Here is a 17,782-nt window from a genome sequence, read left to right as displayed (position 1 = left end):
TAGAAAAATGTATCTAGAAAAGTTAAAACATATTATAATTTAGAATTGAGAAAATACATGGGAAGAAACATATGAACTAGTGGTGGGAGTTGATAGAAAAGAGTTAAGGTGAGAATTTGACTTTTAGTTTTAATTATTTATTTGATTCACAGAGGGAAATAAGAGGGAGGCAAGAAAGTTATTGCTATGGCTTCGGTCAAATTGCTTAGTTATAATATCGTTTAAATGTTCAAGATAGAGCATCCGTAGGACGCCTAATGTTCTAGTAGATTGAGTTTATACATTTTTTTTGTAAGACATGAAAGAGTGTTAGGCAACCACCGTCTAGTTAGCTGCACATGCTCTTATGGGCCTGGGTTGATTTTAACAAAAACTGCTGCAAACCATTTTTGTACAGTGCTAACTCCATTCATCCATTATAAGCGGGTTCGTCACATTTCCAATGAATTTGTATAAGCTGAAGTGAAACTTGGTTATGCATATAGACAATGTAATCCCTCAAAGAAAACAAGATGTACAACAAGGATATAAGTGTGAGTGTGTAGAACACTGTTTTACAACACTATAGACCACATTGTTTACAGAGTGATCGAAATAAGGATTGAGATATAAATAGGGAGTGAGATATAGAGGTTGCTGGAGATAGTCTTAGGGTTAGGATGTTTAAACTAGATCAGCAATCAGATGCTGACTTCCATCGTAATTCCATTCCATTGGCAGTAATTTTAGGACCTGAATGTTCAAATACCATAAGGCAGAAGTTGAAGGCCAACTTGAAAATGGCACTGCTAATGGAGGGAGCAAGAAGCACATACATCTTTTTAAACATGAATAGATTCAGGCCATTTGCCAAATCACAATAACCAAATGAATTTCCAAACTCAGTTCACTACAAGGTGTCACTTGCGCGCTGACTCGAGGAAACAGAAAGCAGGCGCAAATCTTACAACTTACATTATGCAACTATTCTAAGGGATGGGTGGGGCTAAGTTCAACTTCAGGCTCAAATCTTCACAAGATGCCAGATCTCTGTCACACGCTGGCAAATTCGAACTTGAGCAGTTGCAAGGACAAAGTTCATGTGTTCAAATTCTTCCGCAACTTCTGAGCCCGATCCCTCCAGGAACCTTTTTGCATGGCCAGTACCTAAAAACATTATTTCATAAGTGACTTCAGCACACACAGAAATAAACAAAATGCCAGTAAAACAAAATTGATAGTATTACTTTATCGCTGATGAGGGAGCTGCTAGGTTCATCAGATTCTGTGTCTTCAACTTTCCCGTCTTCATGATTGGTTTTAAGCTCGTCCCCACCAATTTCAACATCAACAAATGAAGTTGTAGGTACACCAAATATAGCCTCATCATGCGCATCTCTGATTTTATCTTCGCGCTTTGACTAGGATAGGTGAAGAACAAGGAATGGGAGGGAAAGCAATAATGGCTAAGAATAATGTAAAATGTGCGGAATACATAACTCATTGCTTTTCACTCTACCTCCACAGCAGAAAGCCGGAAGCTCTTTCCAATATTCTTCACCAGTGAAGCATCATCATTAGCAACTACAGGTACAAAATAAAGGTAAATTATGGAATCTGGGTTGCCAAGCAGAATGCATAACGACCACATTTTTTTTGTATATATTACTGCACTAAAACCTTTTAAATGTTAAAGGCACCATTTTTTTGTATACATTACTGCACTAAAACCTTTTAAATGTTAAAGCCACCAATCGTATCATCACATAATCGAAGCAATCATGTGTATCCCATTTTCAACAGTTTGAAGCAGCTCAAGCAATTGAATACAGTATAGGAAACCAGTCAACCACGCTATGCAAAGGTTCCAGCAGATTGGTCTATCATTGATAAAGAGCAGAGGCACTAAATAAATTATTCCCCAGCCCACTAAACCTGAATGGCACAGTGCTGCCATAAATATTGAACATGGACAATAAATGGAGATCTTTTGCCACTGCTTGATCGCTCATTTATCATTCTCAATATCTACTTATCAGTGTACGCTTCAGAAACTACTACTGAAATACTGATCTTGTAATTATACAAATTTTGTATCAGTCAGTTAGACAGGCAGATGGGCCTAGAGCCCGCGATTGTGTATTTGTGTTGCCTTGGAGTCCAAGTATGGCACACTTGTAGATTTGAAATGTATTAGGCAAGGACATCTTCCACATATCAATCCTACTTACACAATCAACGTTGCCTCGTATCCTGCATTAGTTCTCCCTGTGATTCTTCAGAGAATGTAACCATATCAAGGGAAGTATTTTATGTTCAGTGGGTTGTTTTGTTGCTGTACAGTCACTGGACAGTCCCTGCATCAATCTAGAGCTCTGTGCTATTACTACAGCAACCAAGAGTTCAAGCTCCCCAATCGAATGAAAAATGAGGTCATTTCTTACTGAATCGATCATGAGCCTAAGCTATTCATAAGTATAGAATGGTTGAACTAATGCAGTCAGTAGAAACATGAAAACTGGGCACTCTAGATTCAAACTTAAATATATAATATACAAAGTGCTATTTTGTTGAGCATAGGAACTGAAAATTAAGAGGGCAATTACCAAAATAACAAGAACCTCTCTAAGGTTAGTAATAGTATATCTTAGCTTTATTGAGTACAGAATATACTTTAGCAAGAAAAATCATGATATGGTGAAAAGAAAATGACCTTGGGCACATAAAATTAATTGTGCTTGGGCACATAAAATTAATTGTGTAGGCTTTAATAGTGCTAAAGTGCTCTAGTGCTAAATCACAAATTCTAATCCTAGAGCCACTTCAAAACCAATTGTAGGCAGATGTCTAAAATAATAACACACCAAGTTGAACAATAACTAGATGAATAGCCATGTCATGCAAAGCATCATAAGGAATAATCAAGACTGACATGACGAAGAACCAAACTAATGAAAAGCCATATGAAGCAATAGCTAAGACAATGCAGCATTGTCAACACTAACCTTCAACATCGTCATTATCTTCATCAAGTGGAGCATCCTTATTAAATTGAAATCTTTCCCACCCCACAGTTGCAGTTCCAAGAGTGGAATCTTTTGCAGCTGCCCAACATTGAAAAGGAAAGCAATACAATCTTTTAGAACAATGAAAATATCACCAAAAACCATAAAGATTGTAAACTCCATGATCAACAGAAGAAATTGCAGCTACATGCGCATTTGAGTGATATTATGCTAGTGTACCCAAGAGTCGATTTTGAGTTTTGGAGCTACATTACATCATATAAGGAATAGCTATAAATCCAAACAAAAAATACACATAAGCACTGCAGTACCAAGATTTATGTATAATCAATTTCCACTGGTCAAGACAAAATGCACTGATTTATCTACAATCAGTTTCCGACATTTCTCTACACTGCAGAATCACAAATTCAATATAGACAGACTACACTCACACTAGTAGCCTTTAAGAAAGGCACCATCCTAGCTCATAAGAACTGAAAGAGTGATCACCTGTCTCTGAAAGCTGAAACTTCATCTTTGCTTTAACTCTCTCAGCTGGAGTCTGCAAGAGAACCAATAGTTCATCATTCCAAAACAAGGAAAGTAACAAAACAATTGTACAGTACGAGAATGGCGTGACCAACCATTTTATCATATCCTTTTATGAGCCGCGAGTAGTCCATTTTGCCCCCGTCCCTATCACTGCGACCCTTAGAGCTCTGATGGCCGTCGTCGTGCCGCCGCCGCTGATCCCCATGCCGTTCCCGCCGGGCTTCCAAGTGCAGGCTCCTGCCGCTCCGGCGAGAAGGCGATCTCGACCCCCGCGACCTAGAGCGTCTACAGGATGCCCTGCGGTCCCTCTCCCTAGACCTGGAGCGGCGCCTGCGCTCCCTCGACCGGGACCTCGATCTCGATTGGCGCCGGCTGGAGCGAGACGGGGACCTGGACCTGGACCTGGAGCGGATCCTGGGACGCGAAAGAGGCGGTGAACTTGAGCGATGGTGCGGACTGGATGGGGTCCTGGAATGCGGTAACGGCTGTTTGGCGGGGCCAGGGGCTGCGCCCGCGCGAACAAAACCGGATAGGAAGGAGGAGGCGGTGGGCTTGGAAGGGAAGGCAGTGGCGGATGAGGAGGAGAAGCCAAGCCCCTGCTTGAAGCGGCGGGCGCCCTCGCCCTTGCGATTGAGCTCGTCGTAGTACGCCGCCGCTTTCTCTTCCTCCATTGCTCCGGTCTACAGTTTCTGAAAAAGTACTAACTTAGAGCAAATATAGCTACTCTCTACAATAGACTTTACAAAAAATTAGATTAATCCAAGAGTAAAATTAGGTTAATCTAACATACTCTGTACACCAAAAGACTGGCTATATAAAAATAGAGTGAATGTGAAAGAATGTAGAGCTACTAAATTTAAAGAGTTATTTACATAATTTATTAGTCGTTTTTTCTAATAATAACCAAATTTAATTTACAAAACGAAGTTCTCAAACAGACTCTAAGTTTGTAAGTGCATACATTAGATCGCAAATATAATATAAAAATGTCTAAATATTAAACACAAAATACACTGTTAGTGTTAAACTTTTTTCGGCCTCGATGGACTGATGATCCGATGAGCCGGCCTAGGGTATGCCATAGACCACCCATTAGCTACACCATTGGTTAAGCCTTATATTTTAAAATAGGGCACTTTGGAGCTCACATCTTAAGAAAACTTGACATAGTTTACTTGCTAAACTAATAGATCTAGCAAATATTAGAAGACGTATCAACCTTGAATTTTTTATCATTCTCCAACAATTTATAATAATAATTTTCTAAGAACTAGTTTGACAACTCCATTTTTTAAGAAAAAATGAACTAATTTCTCTTAGAAAAATATAAATCCCTTAAGAAAATGGGTTGCCAAATTAGCCTTAAACATTTTTTATCAGAACTCGAAACTATTTCTTACTAATCATATTTTTTACTAATCCTTTTTCTTTTTACTGCTTTATCATCTAGAACTATTTATTTTTTAAGTTGTTTACCGCTTTTTATCTGAAATTCTTTATTTTCTTAATTGACTCATGCGTCCAATTTACTCCTATTTCCTAAGAAAAATGCATGACATAGAGCTGATACGAAGTTTCTTGATTGCGAAAACTTAGAAGTTGGAAAAGATAATCTAACTTCTTAGGGCTAGTTTAGGAAGTTAATTTTCTCGATGGATTCCTATTTTTCTAAGGAAAAATGAACTATATTTTCTTGGAAACATGAAAATTTATTGGTAAAATGGGGTTTCCAAACTAACCCATAAGAAGCTCTTATTTCAGGAAAAAAACTAATTATCAAATTGTTTTATAAGACTACAGCTTACCTATTCTTATCCCTATATTCAAAGTATTTTGGTTAATCATATAAGTAAACTGCTGGACACGATCTAAAACTCCTAGAAATGCTCTAATAGCATAACTAACTATGGTATCTGGCAATTAATAGCTGCTTGGATCGATCCTACAAGCTAAATTCCTATCTTTAACTAAGTTTTTCAAAAAAAAACATTAACATCTATAAGGCCCAATTTATTTTGAGGGACTAAAGATTAGGCCCTGTTTGGTTTGAGAGACTAAAAATTAGTTCATTCATTTTAGTCTCATTTAGTTCCTAAATTGTCAAACGATAATACTAAAACAAGGACTAAACTATTTTAGTCTTTAGTCTCTCAAGGGGTGACTAAAAGGGACTAAACTATATTAATTTCACCTTTTGTCCCTCCTTTATTTTAGTTGCACCAACGACGAGAGAATAGTAAGAGGTATTTTGGTCATCTTATGATTTATTTAATGGTTTTTAAATACTTTTAGTCCCTATAACCAAACACGGTAGGGACTAAACTTTAGTCTTCTAACTAAACTTTAGTCCTTGTACTAAAGAAACCAAATGAGCCATGAGTCCCTTCATTTTAGTCTCATTTAGTCTTTAAATTGCTAAACAGTGGGACTAAAACAGAGACTAAAGTGTTTTAGTATCTAGTCCCTCAAGGGGTGACTAAAAGAGACTAAACTATATACATTATATGATATCCTGGCACAAGGCTTAATAGAATTAATAGAGTATCCATACCAACAAGGTGCATCTTCTTTTTTGGAAGCTTTACCTCGAAAGAACCTTCAAGTTAAGCGTGCTTTACTTAGAACAATTTGTGATGTGTGACCGATCGAGAAGTTTTCTCGGGTGCGCATGAGTGAGGACAAAGTGCGCACAAAAGACTTGTATTGGTCTGTGGAGACGATATATGATCTTAGAGAGCTGTCAGGAGTAAGTACAATTGATCCAGGGATTGGACGGGGTGTTATAAGTGGTATCAGAGCTGACCCTCGAGGTTTCACGGACATGTGTGGGCTAGGGGGTTCGGGTATATGGCACATGTGGGCCCAGAGTGGTCACATGACATGACATATGACGACACTAGACACACAGACGTGGCTAAGAGAGGAGGTTCATGGATTGGGGTTGACCGACGAGGACGTCAGTCTTGTAGGGGGTGAATTGTGATATCCTCGCACAAGGCTTAATAAAATTAATACAGTATCCATACCAACAAGGTGCATCTTTTTTTCGGAAAGTGTATCTCGAAAGGACCTCCAAGTTAAGCGTGCTTAGCTTGGAGCAATTTGGGATGAGTGACCAATTGAGAAGTTTTCTCGGGTGCGCATGAGCGAGAACAAAGTGCGTACAAAAGACTTGTGTTAGTCTGTGGGGACGATATATGATCTTAGAGAGCTGCCAGAAGTAAGTACCGCTGGTCCAAGGATTGGACAGGATGTTACACATTCTACTTTTTGCCCCTCTTTTATTTCAGTTGCACTAATGACGGGAGAGATATTTTGGTCCTCTTGTGATTCATTTAATATGTTTTCAATACTTTTAATCTCTAGAACTAAATAGGTAGAGACTAAACTTTAGTCTCTGGACTAAAGGAGACAAACGGATTCTAAGTTGGGAACTTGGGATAGATAAACCCTTATAGATAATAATAATAAAGCTAAATTATGGTTTTATATATGTGATGATGATTTGATGATACAATCTGTTTTACAAATAATTAAGTTTGACTTGTAACAAAAATAAAGTAATTCGTAATTTGTACGGAGTATCCCCTAAACTAGCATTTTGCGTAGTGATGTGTCCGTTCTAACAACAGTTATGGTTGCATCGACATAATTTATGATAATAAAGCAAACGTGGGCGCCCAGCAAAACATATGTATAAAAAAGAAGCGCGCTCGCTGGAACTCAGAACTATGATCTCTAGGAACAAAGTGTTCGTCTCTAACCACTGCAATTTAGATTGGTTTGTATTGTAAAAAAACCGTAATGATACAATAACTAACTAGTGAACAGTAAATGCAACATTATGCATTCCAGATAGTTCTCTTTGAGTACATTCGAAGAAAGGCGAGGAGCCACGCTCCTTATATGATGTGCCAAGTGCTCACAAAGGGAATATACAGTAACAATTTATTCAATGAAATACATTTCAGTCTGTCCTGGTGATCAGTTGCCAGATTAAACTTCCTGACACGCCTTGCCCGAACTGGAGGTGTCATTGATTTGTAATTTTAACTTTTGCAAGTTCAGCTGCGGCGCGAGCAGCAGCAGATGCGCGGGTGGCAGCTGCAATAGCAGCTCGGGCTTTCTCCAGCGCGTCTGATGAACTTGGGCTGGTGGAGGGCATCTCCTCAGCGGGGGAGTGATGGCCCATGGTTACCACATTGCCCTTAGTGACAACACCAGCTCTTGCACCTCCAGCTGGTGAAGTCGGAGATTCGCGAACTTGGTGTTTTTCGGCATCAATGACAGGTGAATTCAATGCTGGCGTCTTATCTCTTGGAGCAGAAACAACTGGTGAGCTCACTGAGCCCTCAATGATAGGTGTCTGGATCTGGTGGACCGAAGATCCCGAGCCGTCCTGCATACATCATACCAGCACATAATAAATGAAGTGATTTCTAGATTACTCTCATTTCAAACTTAGCTGCACATTTAGTTCAAGATGGAGTTGTGGTCTTGTGGAGGCATATATATTCTTGCAGTTAGTTGGTTCTCATTCTCTTCTAAATTCCTTAATTAACTGCATCATGTTTACAAAATCATTAGGCCCCGATTCACAGTAAACAGCCAACAAACCTTCTACATTACCAGATTGTTTGACATCCTAATTGTGGTGACATAAGATTAGACCAGATCCACAAGTCCAAAAAAGGGGGGAGAACTCTATAGTCTATAAACTGGACTAGAAATGTGGGACACAACCCTAATGTGACATCGCATATGGAATATGCAAAGGACGGTCGAAGATTCCTAGCTGAATATTAGATAGAGAAAACAGTGTCTTGTGAGCTAATGGTTTCTCAGGATGGGCGTAAAGGTACACTGAATTCCTTCAACTGAACACTGAATGGCCTATGTTAAGCCCAACATAGAATATCAAACGTGCAGTTCTTCAATTATTATCATATAGTTTTTATTCACTAAATAAAGCAGTAATGCAAACACCTGCTTTGAAGATGTCACATGAAACACCTTTCATATGCATTCCTGTCTAATAATCAGGGAATAAGTAATGAGTTAGCAAATGCTACCAGTAGATCTTCATATTTCTTGTTGAATTCTGCTTCAGTATTAGATGAATCCCATTCAATATTGTACTCTTGGGCAATAGCTTTCAAGACTTTTAGCTTTGAATCACCTGATGGAGCCTTCACCGAGAGCTTTTCAATTATCTGTATAAAAGATGCACAATATTTTTGTAAGTGTATGTGAGCAATCAATTCCATAGAGAAGGCACATGTTGGAGCTTCCACTTACTGTGCGGTTGACACTGCTGTCGGGGCGCAATTCCATAGCACCAGCAACAAACTCCTTTCCATACTTGGTGGTAAACAAATTACGGAGATGCATTAGCTCAGGCAAGTCTGAACACCTTCCTGATGCAAAGATTATACTAGCAATGGCTTCACGCAGTTCTAAGGGGCATTCCCTGCTCCATGATAAAACTTATAGCTGTTAATCATATTCTGTTAAGTAACAAAGAAGAACCTTGAGTCATGGCTTCGAAATTGTAATTCACTCGTAATTCATAAAGCAGAACCTACTTTTGGACCTCAACAATAGGGACTCTTGCCAGAACAAATTCACAGAAAAGCTCAACGATCTCATAGGCAGCCAATATATTTTGCTCCCGAATAATGTGCTCCACCTATGATTAATAATGATATTATTAGAAAATGTTACGAATAATGAAAAGGAGAAGTCCAAATCCCCCCCCCCCCCCCCCCCCCCCCCCCCCGCGCACGAGAGAGAGCGAGCATCTGCCATCTGGTACTGTGTGGCCTTCTTATTTATCAAACTCCATGCTTTACGTCCCAATAAAGTATACAAATCACTTTCAGATGTAATTGAGGGTAAAGAGGGGAGGTTAATATGCCCCTTAATAAGATTTGTCTTCTTGTTTCTCCTTGTACAAGTTGAGTACTTCAAGTTCTATAATTGAGAAAAAAATAACTTCTCTTACAAAAATACACTGAAATGTTCATCATTATTTTGAGATAGATTTGTATCTATAGGGCTAATTCATTATTAGATGTACTAGACTATCAAAAATAGTAACAAAATATTTATATTGTACTTTTCATTTTTAATATAAGTTACAGTGTTCTTTACACTTTATTATAGCGCCCCACAGGCCGCAGGTCGAGTTTTTTTTCTCTACACTTTACAAATTTTGAACTAAAACTCAACTTGTACAAGAAGAACAAAAAAAACTTATTAAGAGGTAGATTTGGCCGATTGAAATGATTGGGGAGAGGTGTAGATTCAACACAAAATTGGTTCAGGAGATTATTCAGACAATGTTCCTATGTGGAGCGAGTAATTTAGTAGTTTTCCAAGAATAAAATAGTGCGAACTATACCAAGGAAACAGCTATAACTCCAACTTACTCGAATCCTCGCGATTGATTCCTGGCCAGTCTGAAGATATTGAACCATTTCTTTGCGCATATTTATTAGTTGTAACTCCCTCCTGTTGCGCAGCAGCTTGATTCTTGAAATGACAAGATTTAAACATGTTTTGCTACATAAAGCACAGAAAAATAAATTAATTATGGATCTAAACAACATGAAATTTTGTTTCCTCGGAATCACATCATGCATGTCAATGGACAACACTGTAAGCATTACAGTGAACATCAACAGACACGGGGTACAAACATAGCAATATACTAATTCCTCGTAACAAAAGCTTAGGAGGAGTGATCTAATGATATGGGTTGACAAGATTGCTGATCGTCTACCAAATTGGAAAGCACACTGTTGGTGCCTTTTGGGGGCGCCAATCACTCAATACGAACCGTGGCGGTGCTCTCTGCACAGGGGCGGACGGTCCGCGCCAGGGGCCGGACGGTCTGCGGCCTGGTGCAGGGCTTAGGTTTTCCTGCCTGACGGCCGGACGGTCCGCGCCCTGGGGCCGGACGGTCCGCGCGTGCGCAGGGGGCGGCGAAGGTCGCCGCCGGCGCCTGGAGCTCGCTCCCGGGAGGGACCCCGTCGGGGAGGAGAGATCCTAGGTGATGTCTAGGCTCGACAAGCCGACCTAGACTCCTCTAATCGACGTAGAACCGAAGAGAAGCGGAGAATTTGGGGATTGGAATACTAAACTAGAGCTACTCCTAATGCATAAGGTAAAAACGAGAAATAGACTTGATTTGATCGATTGTTGGGGGTTCAATCGGTCGTAACCCTTCATCTATATAAAGGGGGAGGTCTGGATCCGTTTCAAACTGTTTCCCGAGCTAATCCCGCGGTTTTAGGTAACAAACCCCGCGAGAAACTAGGAACCCTAACTGACTCTGCGCACGCACGGACCGTCCGCGCCACCACCGCGGACTGTCCGGACCGTGGACGTCCGGCACGCACGGACCGTCCGCGCCACCACCGTGGACCGTCCGCGAGGCTCTTTTTAGTTTTCAACATATGCCCCCTACCTTTTGGTGAAGGTTGACGAACCAAAAGCATATGAACTAAACCTAATGCAAGTCACCGACTTTTCAATATGGAGATCATTCAATAAAGCATCAATGTATAAAGGTCGTTTCAGATTGTATCTTTCTCGGCCATGACCATTTGATCAATGGATCAAAAGGAATAGAATGGAGGTGCCCCCCCAGTCTGGATAGACAAAGGGACTATACATGTACCATGGATTCATCATCGTACCATTCCATGTTTGAACAGGATAATATACCGACGATGAGTAAACGGGTGGAAAGTACCCTGGTCTCATAGGATGAATAGGCGATGCTTGTTGTGTCGCCTTTCGGGCCGTTTTGTTTACCCGTTTCGTTTTAGCATATGACCGAGGTTTCTTCGTTGATCGATCACGTAGAACGGTCTTCTTGCTAGTATTCTTGGAGAGCAACTGATCAAAAGTAGAGTCAGCTTTGATCAGCCGACCATATGTGCTTTGTTGTTGCGTCTCTTTCCCTTTTAAGGCTTTGTGTGGAGGCTGACGCCTTTGGCCATAGGCGGACTGTCCGACAGAGTTAGCCGAACCGTCTGTCTGAGCATCGGACCGTCCGCACGTAGGTGCCAGACCGTCTGTGATGCTCAGGCCAGACTGTCGTGCTTGGCTCATTAATTGTGCCTGCCCCCCGGTGCCTCCAGACTTTTTAGCCTTATCATCCGGAGCCTTTCGAGCAATCTCCTTTTGTGATATATTTGACATGCGAGGATTGCCAATGATGATATCTTTGCTTTTGCCTTTATCGGCCATTTCGTGCCGAACTAAGATCTTTTTGCATGTGATATCTATTGTATTAACAGGAAATGGTTGTGTCCACTTGCATCTCCTGAAAAGCCAACCGGCCCTCATTTATGGCCGATTGTACTTGTCGACGAAAAACATTACAGTCATTGGTGGCATGAGAAAAAGAATTATGCCACTTACAATAAGCACGTCTCTTTAATTTATCTATAGGAGGGATAGTATGAGTTAATTTAATATTGTCATTTTTAAGTAGTTCGTCAAATATCTTATCACATTTGGCAACATTAAAGGTAAATTTAATCTCTTCTTGCCGATTCTTTTGAACCGGCTGTAAGGAGGAACATGCCGAAGATTTGGCCTTTGTTGGCCAAATAAACTCAGCGGTATATACATATGCGGATTCATCATCTGAACTATCACGCTCTATTAGATGTATAGTACAGGCGGCCGATTTTAATGTCTCTTTAAATCGGCTTTCACAGGCTAAAGCCCGCTGATGTAGCTGGGCTATCGAAAAGAACTAGGTCCCATCTAATTTGTCTCTTAAGTAGGATAGCAACCCATTAAAAGCTAGCCCTGCTAGCTCTTTGTCTGCGACATGGATCCGAAAGCATCGGTTTCTAGTGTCCCGGAACCTCCGGATATAATCATTAAGCGATTCTTCGCGTCCTTGTCGGACTGAAGCTAAGTCAGCTAGTCCTAATTCATATTCCCCGGCAAAGAAATGTTCATGAAATTTACTTTCTAACTCATTCCAGGAATTAATTGAATTAGGAGGTAGGGCGGCATACCATGCAAAAGCGGTACTAGTAAGGGATAAAGAAAATAAACGAACACGAAATGCTTCTCCATCGGCCAATTCGCCTAGGTGTGCTAGGAACTGGCCTATGTGTTCGTGTGTGCTTCTCCCATTCTCACCAGAAAACTTAGAAAATTCTGGTATCCTTGCCCCTTGTGGATAGGGGACAGTGTCAAACCGGTGATTATATGGCTTTTGGTATGATTGCCCCACTCTGGCTACACTAACTCCGAACTTATCTCGAAATAGTTCAGTCATCTCTTCCCTAATTTTTTCCATTGCACCCGGTGGCAGACTACCGGATCCTGGGCTGTGGGGCTCATTTGGTCGGGCATTAGTATACCGACCTTGCTGTGACCGATCGATAGTGTTGATCGGTCTGTGATTGTATGGTGCGTTATGGTTTAAATATGTAGAGGGCGAAACATACTGCTTCTGTGGTGTGTAATAATTTGGTGCATGGTGTGCAACAGCAGGTTCTGCATATGCGTATCCGGTTTGTACAGTGGTACATCCGAATTGGCCGGTCGTGTTCGCCATTATTGGGGCGCCACGCGGTAGTCCTGGTAAGGCCCCGGACTGTCCGGCATAGAAAACCGGACGGTCCGCGTAAGGGTCGGACGGTCCGAGTAGAAGCTCGGACGGTCCGACCGCGTCCAGGGTCGCCGATCTGCCAAGCAGGGACGGCGACGGTCCTACGGCGGCCCCGGACTGTCCGGCAGATCAAGCCGGACGGTTCGCGTATGGGCCGGACGGTCTGGGCAGAAGCTCGGACGGTCCGACCGTGTTCAGGGGCGTCAATCTGCCAAGCAGGGATGGCGGTGGTGGTACTTGCCCTGGATATGAGTTCATCGGCACACCATATAATGGTTGGGGCTGCAAATTCCCATTTGTTGCCGATGTATTAGACATAGATATCCTGTTACTAGTTTCATATGATGGAAAACTAGGAGCAACAGACTTCTCCAACGTACGCGTTAATTTTCTAATTGACTCTTCTAACCCTCCAATCTGTTGTTTCATTTGATTCTGCTGATGATCTACATACTGTTTAATAGATTGGATGTCGTCGGGTTAACTTACGTTGGGGACTTGAAGCGAAGATAGAAGAGATGCGACGTCGGTTTCTTCATGTTTGACAACTTTCTGGTGGCGATCCACCGTGTATTGTGATAAATTTCTCCTTCGCTTGACGCATGTAGTCCTCGTATTGCTGTTGCTCATCGACCGTCAGACTTTCAACAGCCGGTTTCAGGATATTGTCCCGGGAGATATCGGTGTGATCTTTAGAACCAGCCATTTGAGGGCCTGATTTTTAGTAGATCTAAACACCTTTTCCCCGGCGGAGTCGCCAAAAGTATGTTGGTGCCTTTTGGGGGGGCGCCAATCACTCAATACGAACCGTGGCGGTGCTCTCTGCACAGGGGCGGACGGTCCGTGCGTGCGCAGGGGGCGGCGAAGGTCACCGGCGGCGCCTGGATCTCGCTCCCGGGAGGGACCCCGTCGGGGAGGAGAGATCCTAGGTGATGTCTAGGCTCGACAAGCTGACCTAGACTCCTCTAATCGACGTAGAGCCGAAGAGAAGCGGAGAATTTGGGGATTGGAATACTAAACTAGAGCTACTCCTAATGCATAAGGTAAAAACGAGAAATAGACTTGATTTGATCGATTGTTGGGGGGTTCAATCGGCCGTAACCCTTCATCTATATAAAGGGGGAGGTCTGGATCCGTTTCAAACTGTTTCCCGAGCTAATCCCGCGGTTTTAGGTAACAAACCCCACGAGAAACTAGGAACCCTAACTGACTCTGCGCACACGTGGACCGTCCGCGCCACCACCGCGGACTGTCCGGACCGCGGACCGTCCGGCCTCAGGCCGGACCGTCCGCAAGGTTCTTTTTAGTTTTCAACACACACCTTCTTAACCTTGCTGGTCGCACAGCTTTTGTGCGATTTGTGCTTTCGGCTATCCTGGTTTATCTTCTGATTGCAATGAACATTCCCAATTGGATGGTTAAATCTATCGACAAAATTAGAAGAGGATTTATTTGGAAGGGGAGGAAAGAGGCTAATGGAGGCAGCTGTCTGGTTTCTTGGGATATTGTTACAAGGCCTAATAATCTTGGAGGTTTGGGAATCCCAAATCGGCAGTTCATGAGCTGGGCTTTGCAATCAAAATGGTTATGGCTGGAAAAAATAGACCCAAACAGGCCTTGGCAGGGACTGAAGCTTCCTATACAACAACATGTCAAGAATTTGTTTTCAGATTCTCTGATCTCTATTGTTGGGAACGGCACCAACACTCTGTTCTGGACCGATAGATGACTAAATGGGGCTGCAATCAGGGAACTTGCCCCTGAGGTGTTAGCCAAGGTGTGAAAAAGATCCTTATATTCAAGAACTGTGGCGCCAGCCCTTGAAAATTGGCAGTGGGTTAGGGATATCAAAGCTCCTCTCTCGCTGGCTGGGCTGCAACAGTACCTTCTGTTATGGGATTCGGTGAGGGGAGTTGAAATATCCCATGTTCCTGATCAGCACAGGTGGAGGCATGAGACCTCAGGGATCTTCTCATCCAAATCTTGTTACAAGAGCTTATTCTCTGGTTCAACCACCTTTGAGCCATGGAAAAGGCTTTGGAAGACCTAGGCTCCTCCTAAATGCAAATTCTTCCTTTGGTTGGCTATGAGAAATAGGTGTTGGACCGCTGACAGGTTAGAAAAGAGAGGGTTACCTCATCCAGCTGTTTGTCCATTATGTGATCAACATCAAGAGACAATTCAGCACCTCCTAGCCTCATGCATCTTTACCCGTCAGTTTTGGTTCAGTATTTTATCTCCTTTCGGTTTGGGCCATCTTATTCCTGCTGTTGATGAACCCTCTTTCGCGGAATGGTGGAGACACATGGTTCTTAGAGTACCCAATGGCAGGAAAAAGGGGCTCAACAATGTCATCATTTTGGGGGCGTGGTGTGTTTGGCTGCACCGCAACAAAGTGATCTTCAATGGGGAACCCCCTTCCCTGGCCAATCTACAGAGAAGCTTCTTAGATGAATGTGTATGTTGGGTGATGGCTGGAGCTAAAAATCTAGGTTCTCTAGACCTAGCTAGAGCCTTGAATGTAGTTGGCTCTGCTCCCTAATGTTTAGGGCAGATGTGGGGAGGGTTAGTCTAAGTGACTCTATAGACAGTTTTTTTTATTCTTGTTTTCTAACCTCCATGAGGTTCTTGTATCTGGGTCTTCTTTAGACCTTTCTTTCTTCTTAATATATAATGAGGCGCAGTTCTATTGTGCTTTTCGAGAAAAAAAATTAGCATTAGCACTTCCATAACTGAAAGTATGTCATCAAATGCCATTGACTGTTGTTGAAGCAGTGGGTCCATGACCACAGGGGTACTTACTAATTTAGTTTTTCCAGCTCAATACTAGTCATGTTTTTGCTGGTTCATGATGGATTCAGATATATTTACTCGAGCAGCCATCCTTACTACCAAAAATGAAGCTGCCAATCAATATTTTCATTACCGTGTTGAATTAAGAGCATATAACATCTTCAACAATATATGGAAGTCCTGAATCAAGATGTCTTTCATCTTAATTCGCATTTTAGGCATACCTGAAATTGTCCCACAACATCTAGCACTGGGCATCAAAGTGGCAACTCGCATTTCTATGAGGGAAGGGGCAAAGAAAAGGCACGCTCATATCCTTCGGATATCTCAAAAGAAATCGTCACAAAATGAGAACACAAATATGGGACTCCACGCAAAAAGCACACTAAAATTCGCGAATTACAATCCACCCTTTAAATCAAAACGTGAAATTTGCCGCGAAGGTAGAGATTCGCTAATCGTGATTGGATGTGAAGAGAAGGCTAACCATTTTGTGCCGAAGGTGGAGCGGTTGAAGAGCGAGTTGAGAGACGACATCGTCGGCAGCCTCGTCAAGGCTGTCCGCAGATGCACCCGCAGATGTCAACAGCTCGATATCTGTAGCGTGCGAAACAAGGGGGCCGTAAGGCCTTTAAAGGTCAACCTCATACACTACGGGATTAAACCCACTGAGACCTTAAGCTCAAGAAATTAAGGTCAGTCCTCGAGCTTACGGCCCGATCTAAGGTCGGTGAAACCACTGCGGCGCTAACCACGCTCGCTTGCTGGCTGTGGAGGTGAGAGATGCAGCCCAGCTAGCGCTCACGGGTATGATGGCCGCCGGCTTCAGATGGGATCTAGCGCAGGCGGGCGTGGTGGCCGTGCTAAAGCGGTGAGACAGAGATGTAGGAGGTGCGGCACCGAGGACAAGAGCGAGAGGGACGGCGCCGGGGACGGGGACGGTGACGATCGGAGATGTCAGGAGTCAGGACTCAGGAGAGAGTCGATGAGATTTTTTTTTCCAGTACCCTATGCTGTAGCTCTAGATAACTCATTGTAGAAATAATAGTGTACTAGGTGCACGATGGTGCGTTGGTACAGAGTGAATATGTTATGGTAAAATAAATTAAAATTAAAAATAATTTAATTTGCATTTGATGTTTTTGTTATCATTTTTTAAAGTTAAGATTTTTTACATAAGTTTTACACATCGAACAAATCCACCATGTAAATTAAAATGCATTGCTTATCGACCACTCAAGTAATCTGCTTTTGTAACCTAAAATAACTAAAATTAGGCAATGACCAGCAACCACCTTGTGTTAAGGTAGAAAATAACAAAAAAATTATAATACATGATATCATGTATTGCATTTGAGTACAAGTACATGTAGGTCTATCAAATATGTTTGTTACAAGAAAACAAAACGAAGAACTTTAAAAGATGATAACAAAAACATAAAATGGAAATTAGAACAAAATAATTTTAATATATCTTATCATAACATGTTCACTCCGTAGCAACGCACGGGTGTTCACCTATTATTACATCAATGTAAACATGAGATATATAATTTTTAAATGGTACATTGATATGTTAAAGTTTATCTGAACAATAACGACATAGTATTTTAAATTCTTTGTATTGCTATGATCAATCTGCAGCAGCTTGGGTATTCACCTAATAAAAGATGGACATAATTCATGCAGTCGCTAAATAAGTTTCTAAAGCTTGAGTAAAACATGAAAATGGAGAACACGGGAGCACTAGATTAACTGGAGCTGGTCACCCAGCACTGGCTGAAGGTCTTCGGAGAGGAGGCAT

At 42.0% G+C, this 17,782-nt stretch overlaps 2 protein-coding genes across 4 annotated transcripts; both read right to left on the bottom strand.

The window, feature by feature from the left end:
• Positions 1-816: 816 nt before the first annotated feature.
• On the bottom strand, positions 817-4,257 carry LOC100280368 (uncharacterized). Its single transcript, NM_001351840.1, has 6 exons — positions 3,632-4,257; positions 3,498-3,549; positions 2,985-3,083; positions 1,499-1,563; positions 1,227-1,400; positions 817-1,146 (listed from the first exon to the last, which is right to left on the bottom strand). Exons 1-6 carry the CDS (start codon positions 4,208-4,210, stop codon positions 1,078-1,080), a joined length of 1,038 nt encoding a protein of 345 aa, NP_001338769.1. The 5' UTR covers positions 4,211-4,257; the 3' UTR covers positions 817-1,077.
• Positions 4,258-7,300: 3,043 nt separating this feature from the next.
• LOC100273933 (uncharacterized) lies at positions 7,301-17,018 on the bottom strand. Of its 3 annotated transcripts, none has more exons than NM_001351839.1 (7): positions 16,731-16,988; positions 16,466-16,575; positions 9,971-10,103; positions 9,125-9,228; positions 8,838-9,009; positions 8,612-8,752; positions 7,301-7,938 (listed from the first exon to the last, which is right to left on the bottom strand). In NM_001351839.1, the coding sequence occupies exons 2-7, from the start codon at positions 16,513-16,515 to the stop codon at positions 7,573-7,575; spliced, it is 966 nt and encodes a 321-aa protein (NP_001338768.1). In that variant the 5' UTR covers positions 16,516-16,575; positions 16,731-16,988; the 3' UTR covers positions 7,301-7,572. The 3 variants fall into 3 exon arrangements, with proteins under 3 accessions (NP_001338768.1, NP_001141797.1, NP_001338767.1); NM_001351838.1 differs by having other exon boundaries at positions 7,365-7,938; positions 16,692-16,890; NM_001148325.2 differs by having other exon boundaries at positions 16,466-17,018.
• Between the last annotated feature and the right edge of the window lie 764 nt (positions 17,019-17,782).

This window comes from Zea mays, chromosome 3 (genome assembly GCF_902167145.1).
Source record: "Zea mays cultivar B73 chromosome 3, Zm-B73-REFERENCE-NAM-5.0, whole genome shotgun sequence".
Classification (NCBI taxonomy): domain Eukaryota; kingdom Viridiplantae; phylum Streptophyta; class Magnoliopsida; order Poales; family Poaceae; genus Zea; species Zea mays.
The sequence above is the reverse complement of the archived record's forward strand: the minus strand, read 5'-3'. Positions and strand labels throughout refer to the sequence as shown.

What these genes read in the sequence shown, in the direction of transcription:
- LOC100273933 (NM_001148325.2), bottom strand. Translation starts at nt 16,515, where the DNA reads ATGTCGTCTCTCAACTCGCTCTTCAACCGCTCCACCTTCGGCACAAAA. An exon ending in AATCAATCGCGAGGATTCGA is followed by an intron (nt 9,229 to 9,970) that starts GTAAGTTGGAGT and finishes TATTAATCATAG; the next exon opens with GTGGAGCACATTATTCGGGA. An exon ending in ACAGCAGTGTCAACCGCACA is followed by an intron (nt 8,753 to 8,837) that starts GTAAGTGGAAGC and finishes TCTTTTATACAG; the next exon opens with ATAATTGAAAAGCTCTCGGT.
- LOC100280368 (NM_001351840.1), bottom strand. Translation starts at nt 4,210, where the DNA reads ATGGAGGAAGAGAAAGCGGCGGCGTACTACGACGAGCTCAATCGCAAG. An exon ending in TCCGGCTTTCTGCTGTGGAG is followed by an intron (nt 1,401 to 1,498) that starts GTAGAGTGAAAA and finishes CACCTATCCTAG; the next exon opens with TCAAAGCGCGAAGATAAAAT. An exon ending in GCTCCCTCATCAGCGATAAA is followed by an intron (nt 1,147 to 1,226) that starts GTAATACTATCA and finishes TAATGTTTTTAG; the next exon opens with GTACTGGCCATGCAAAAAGG.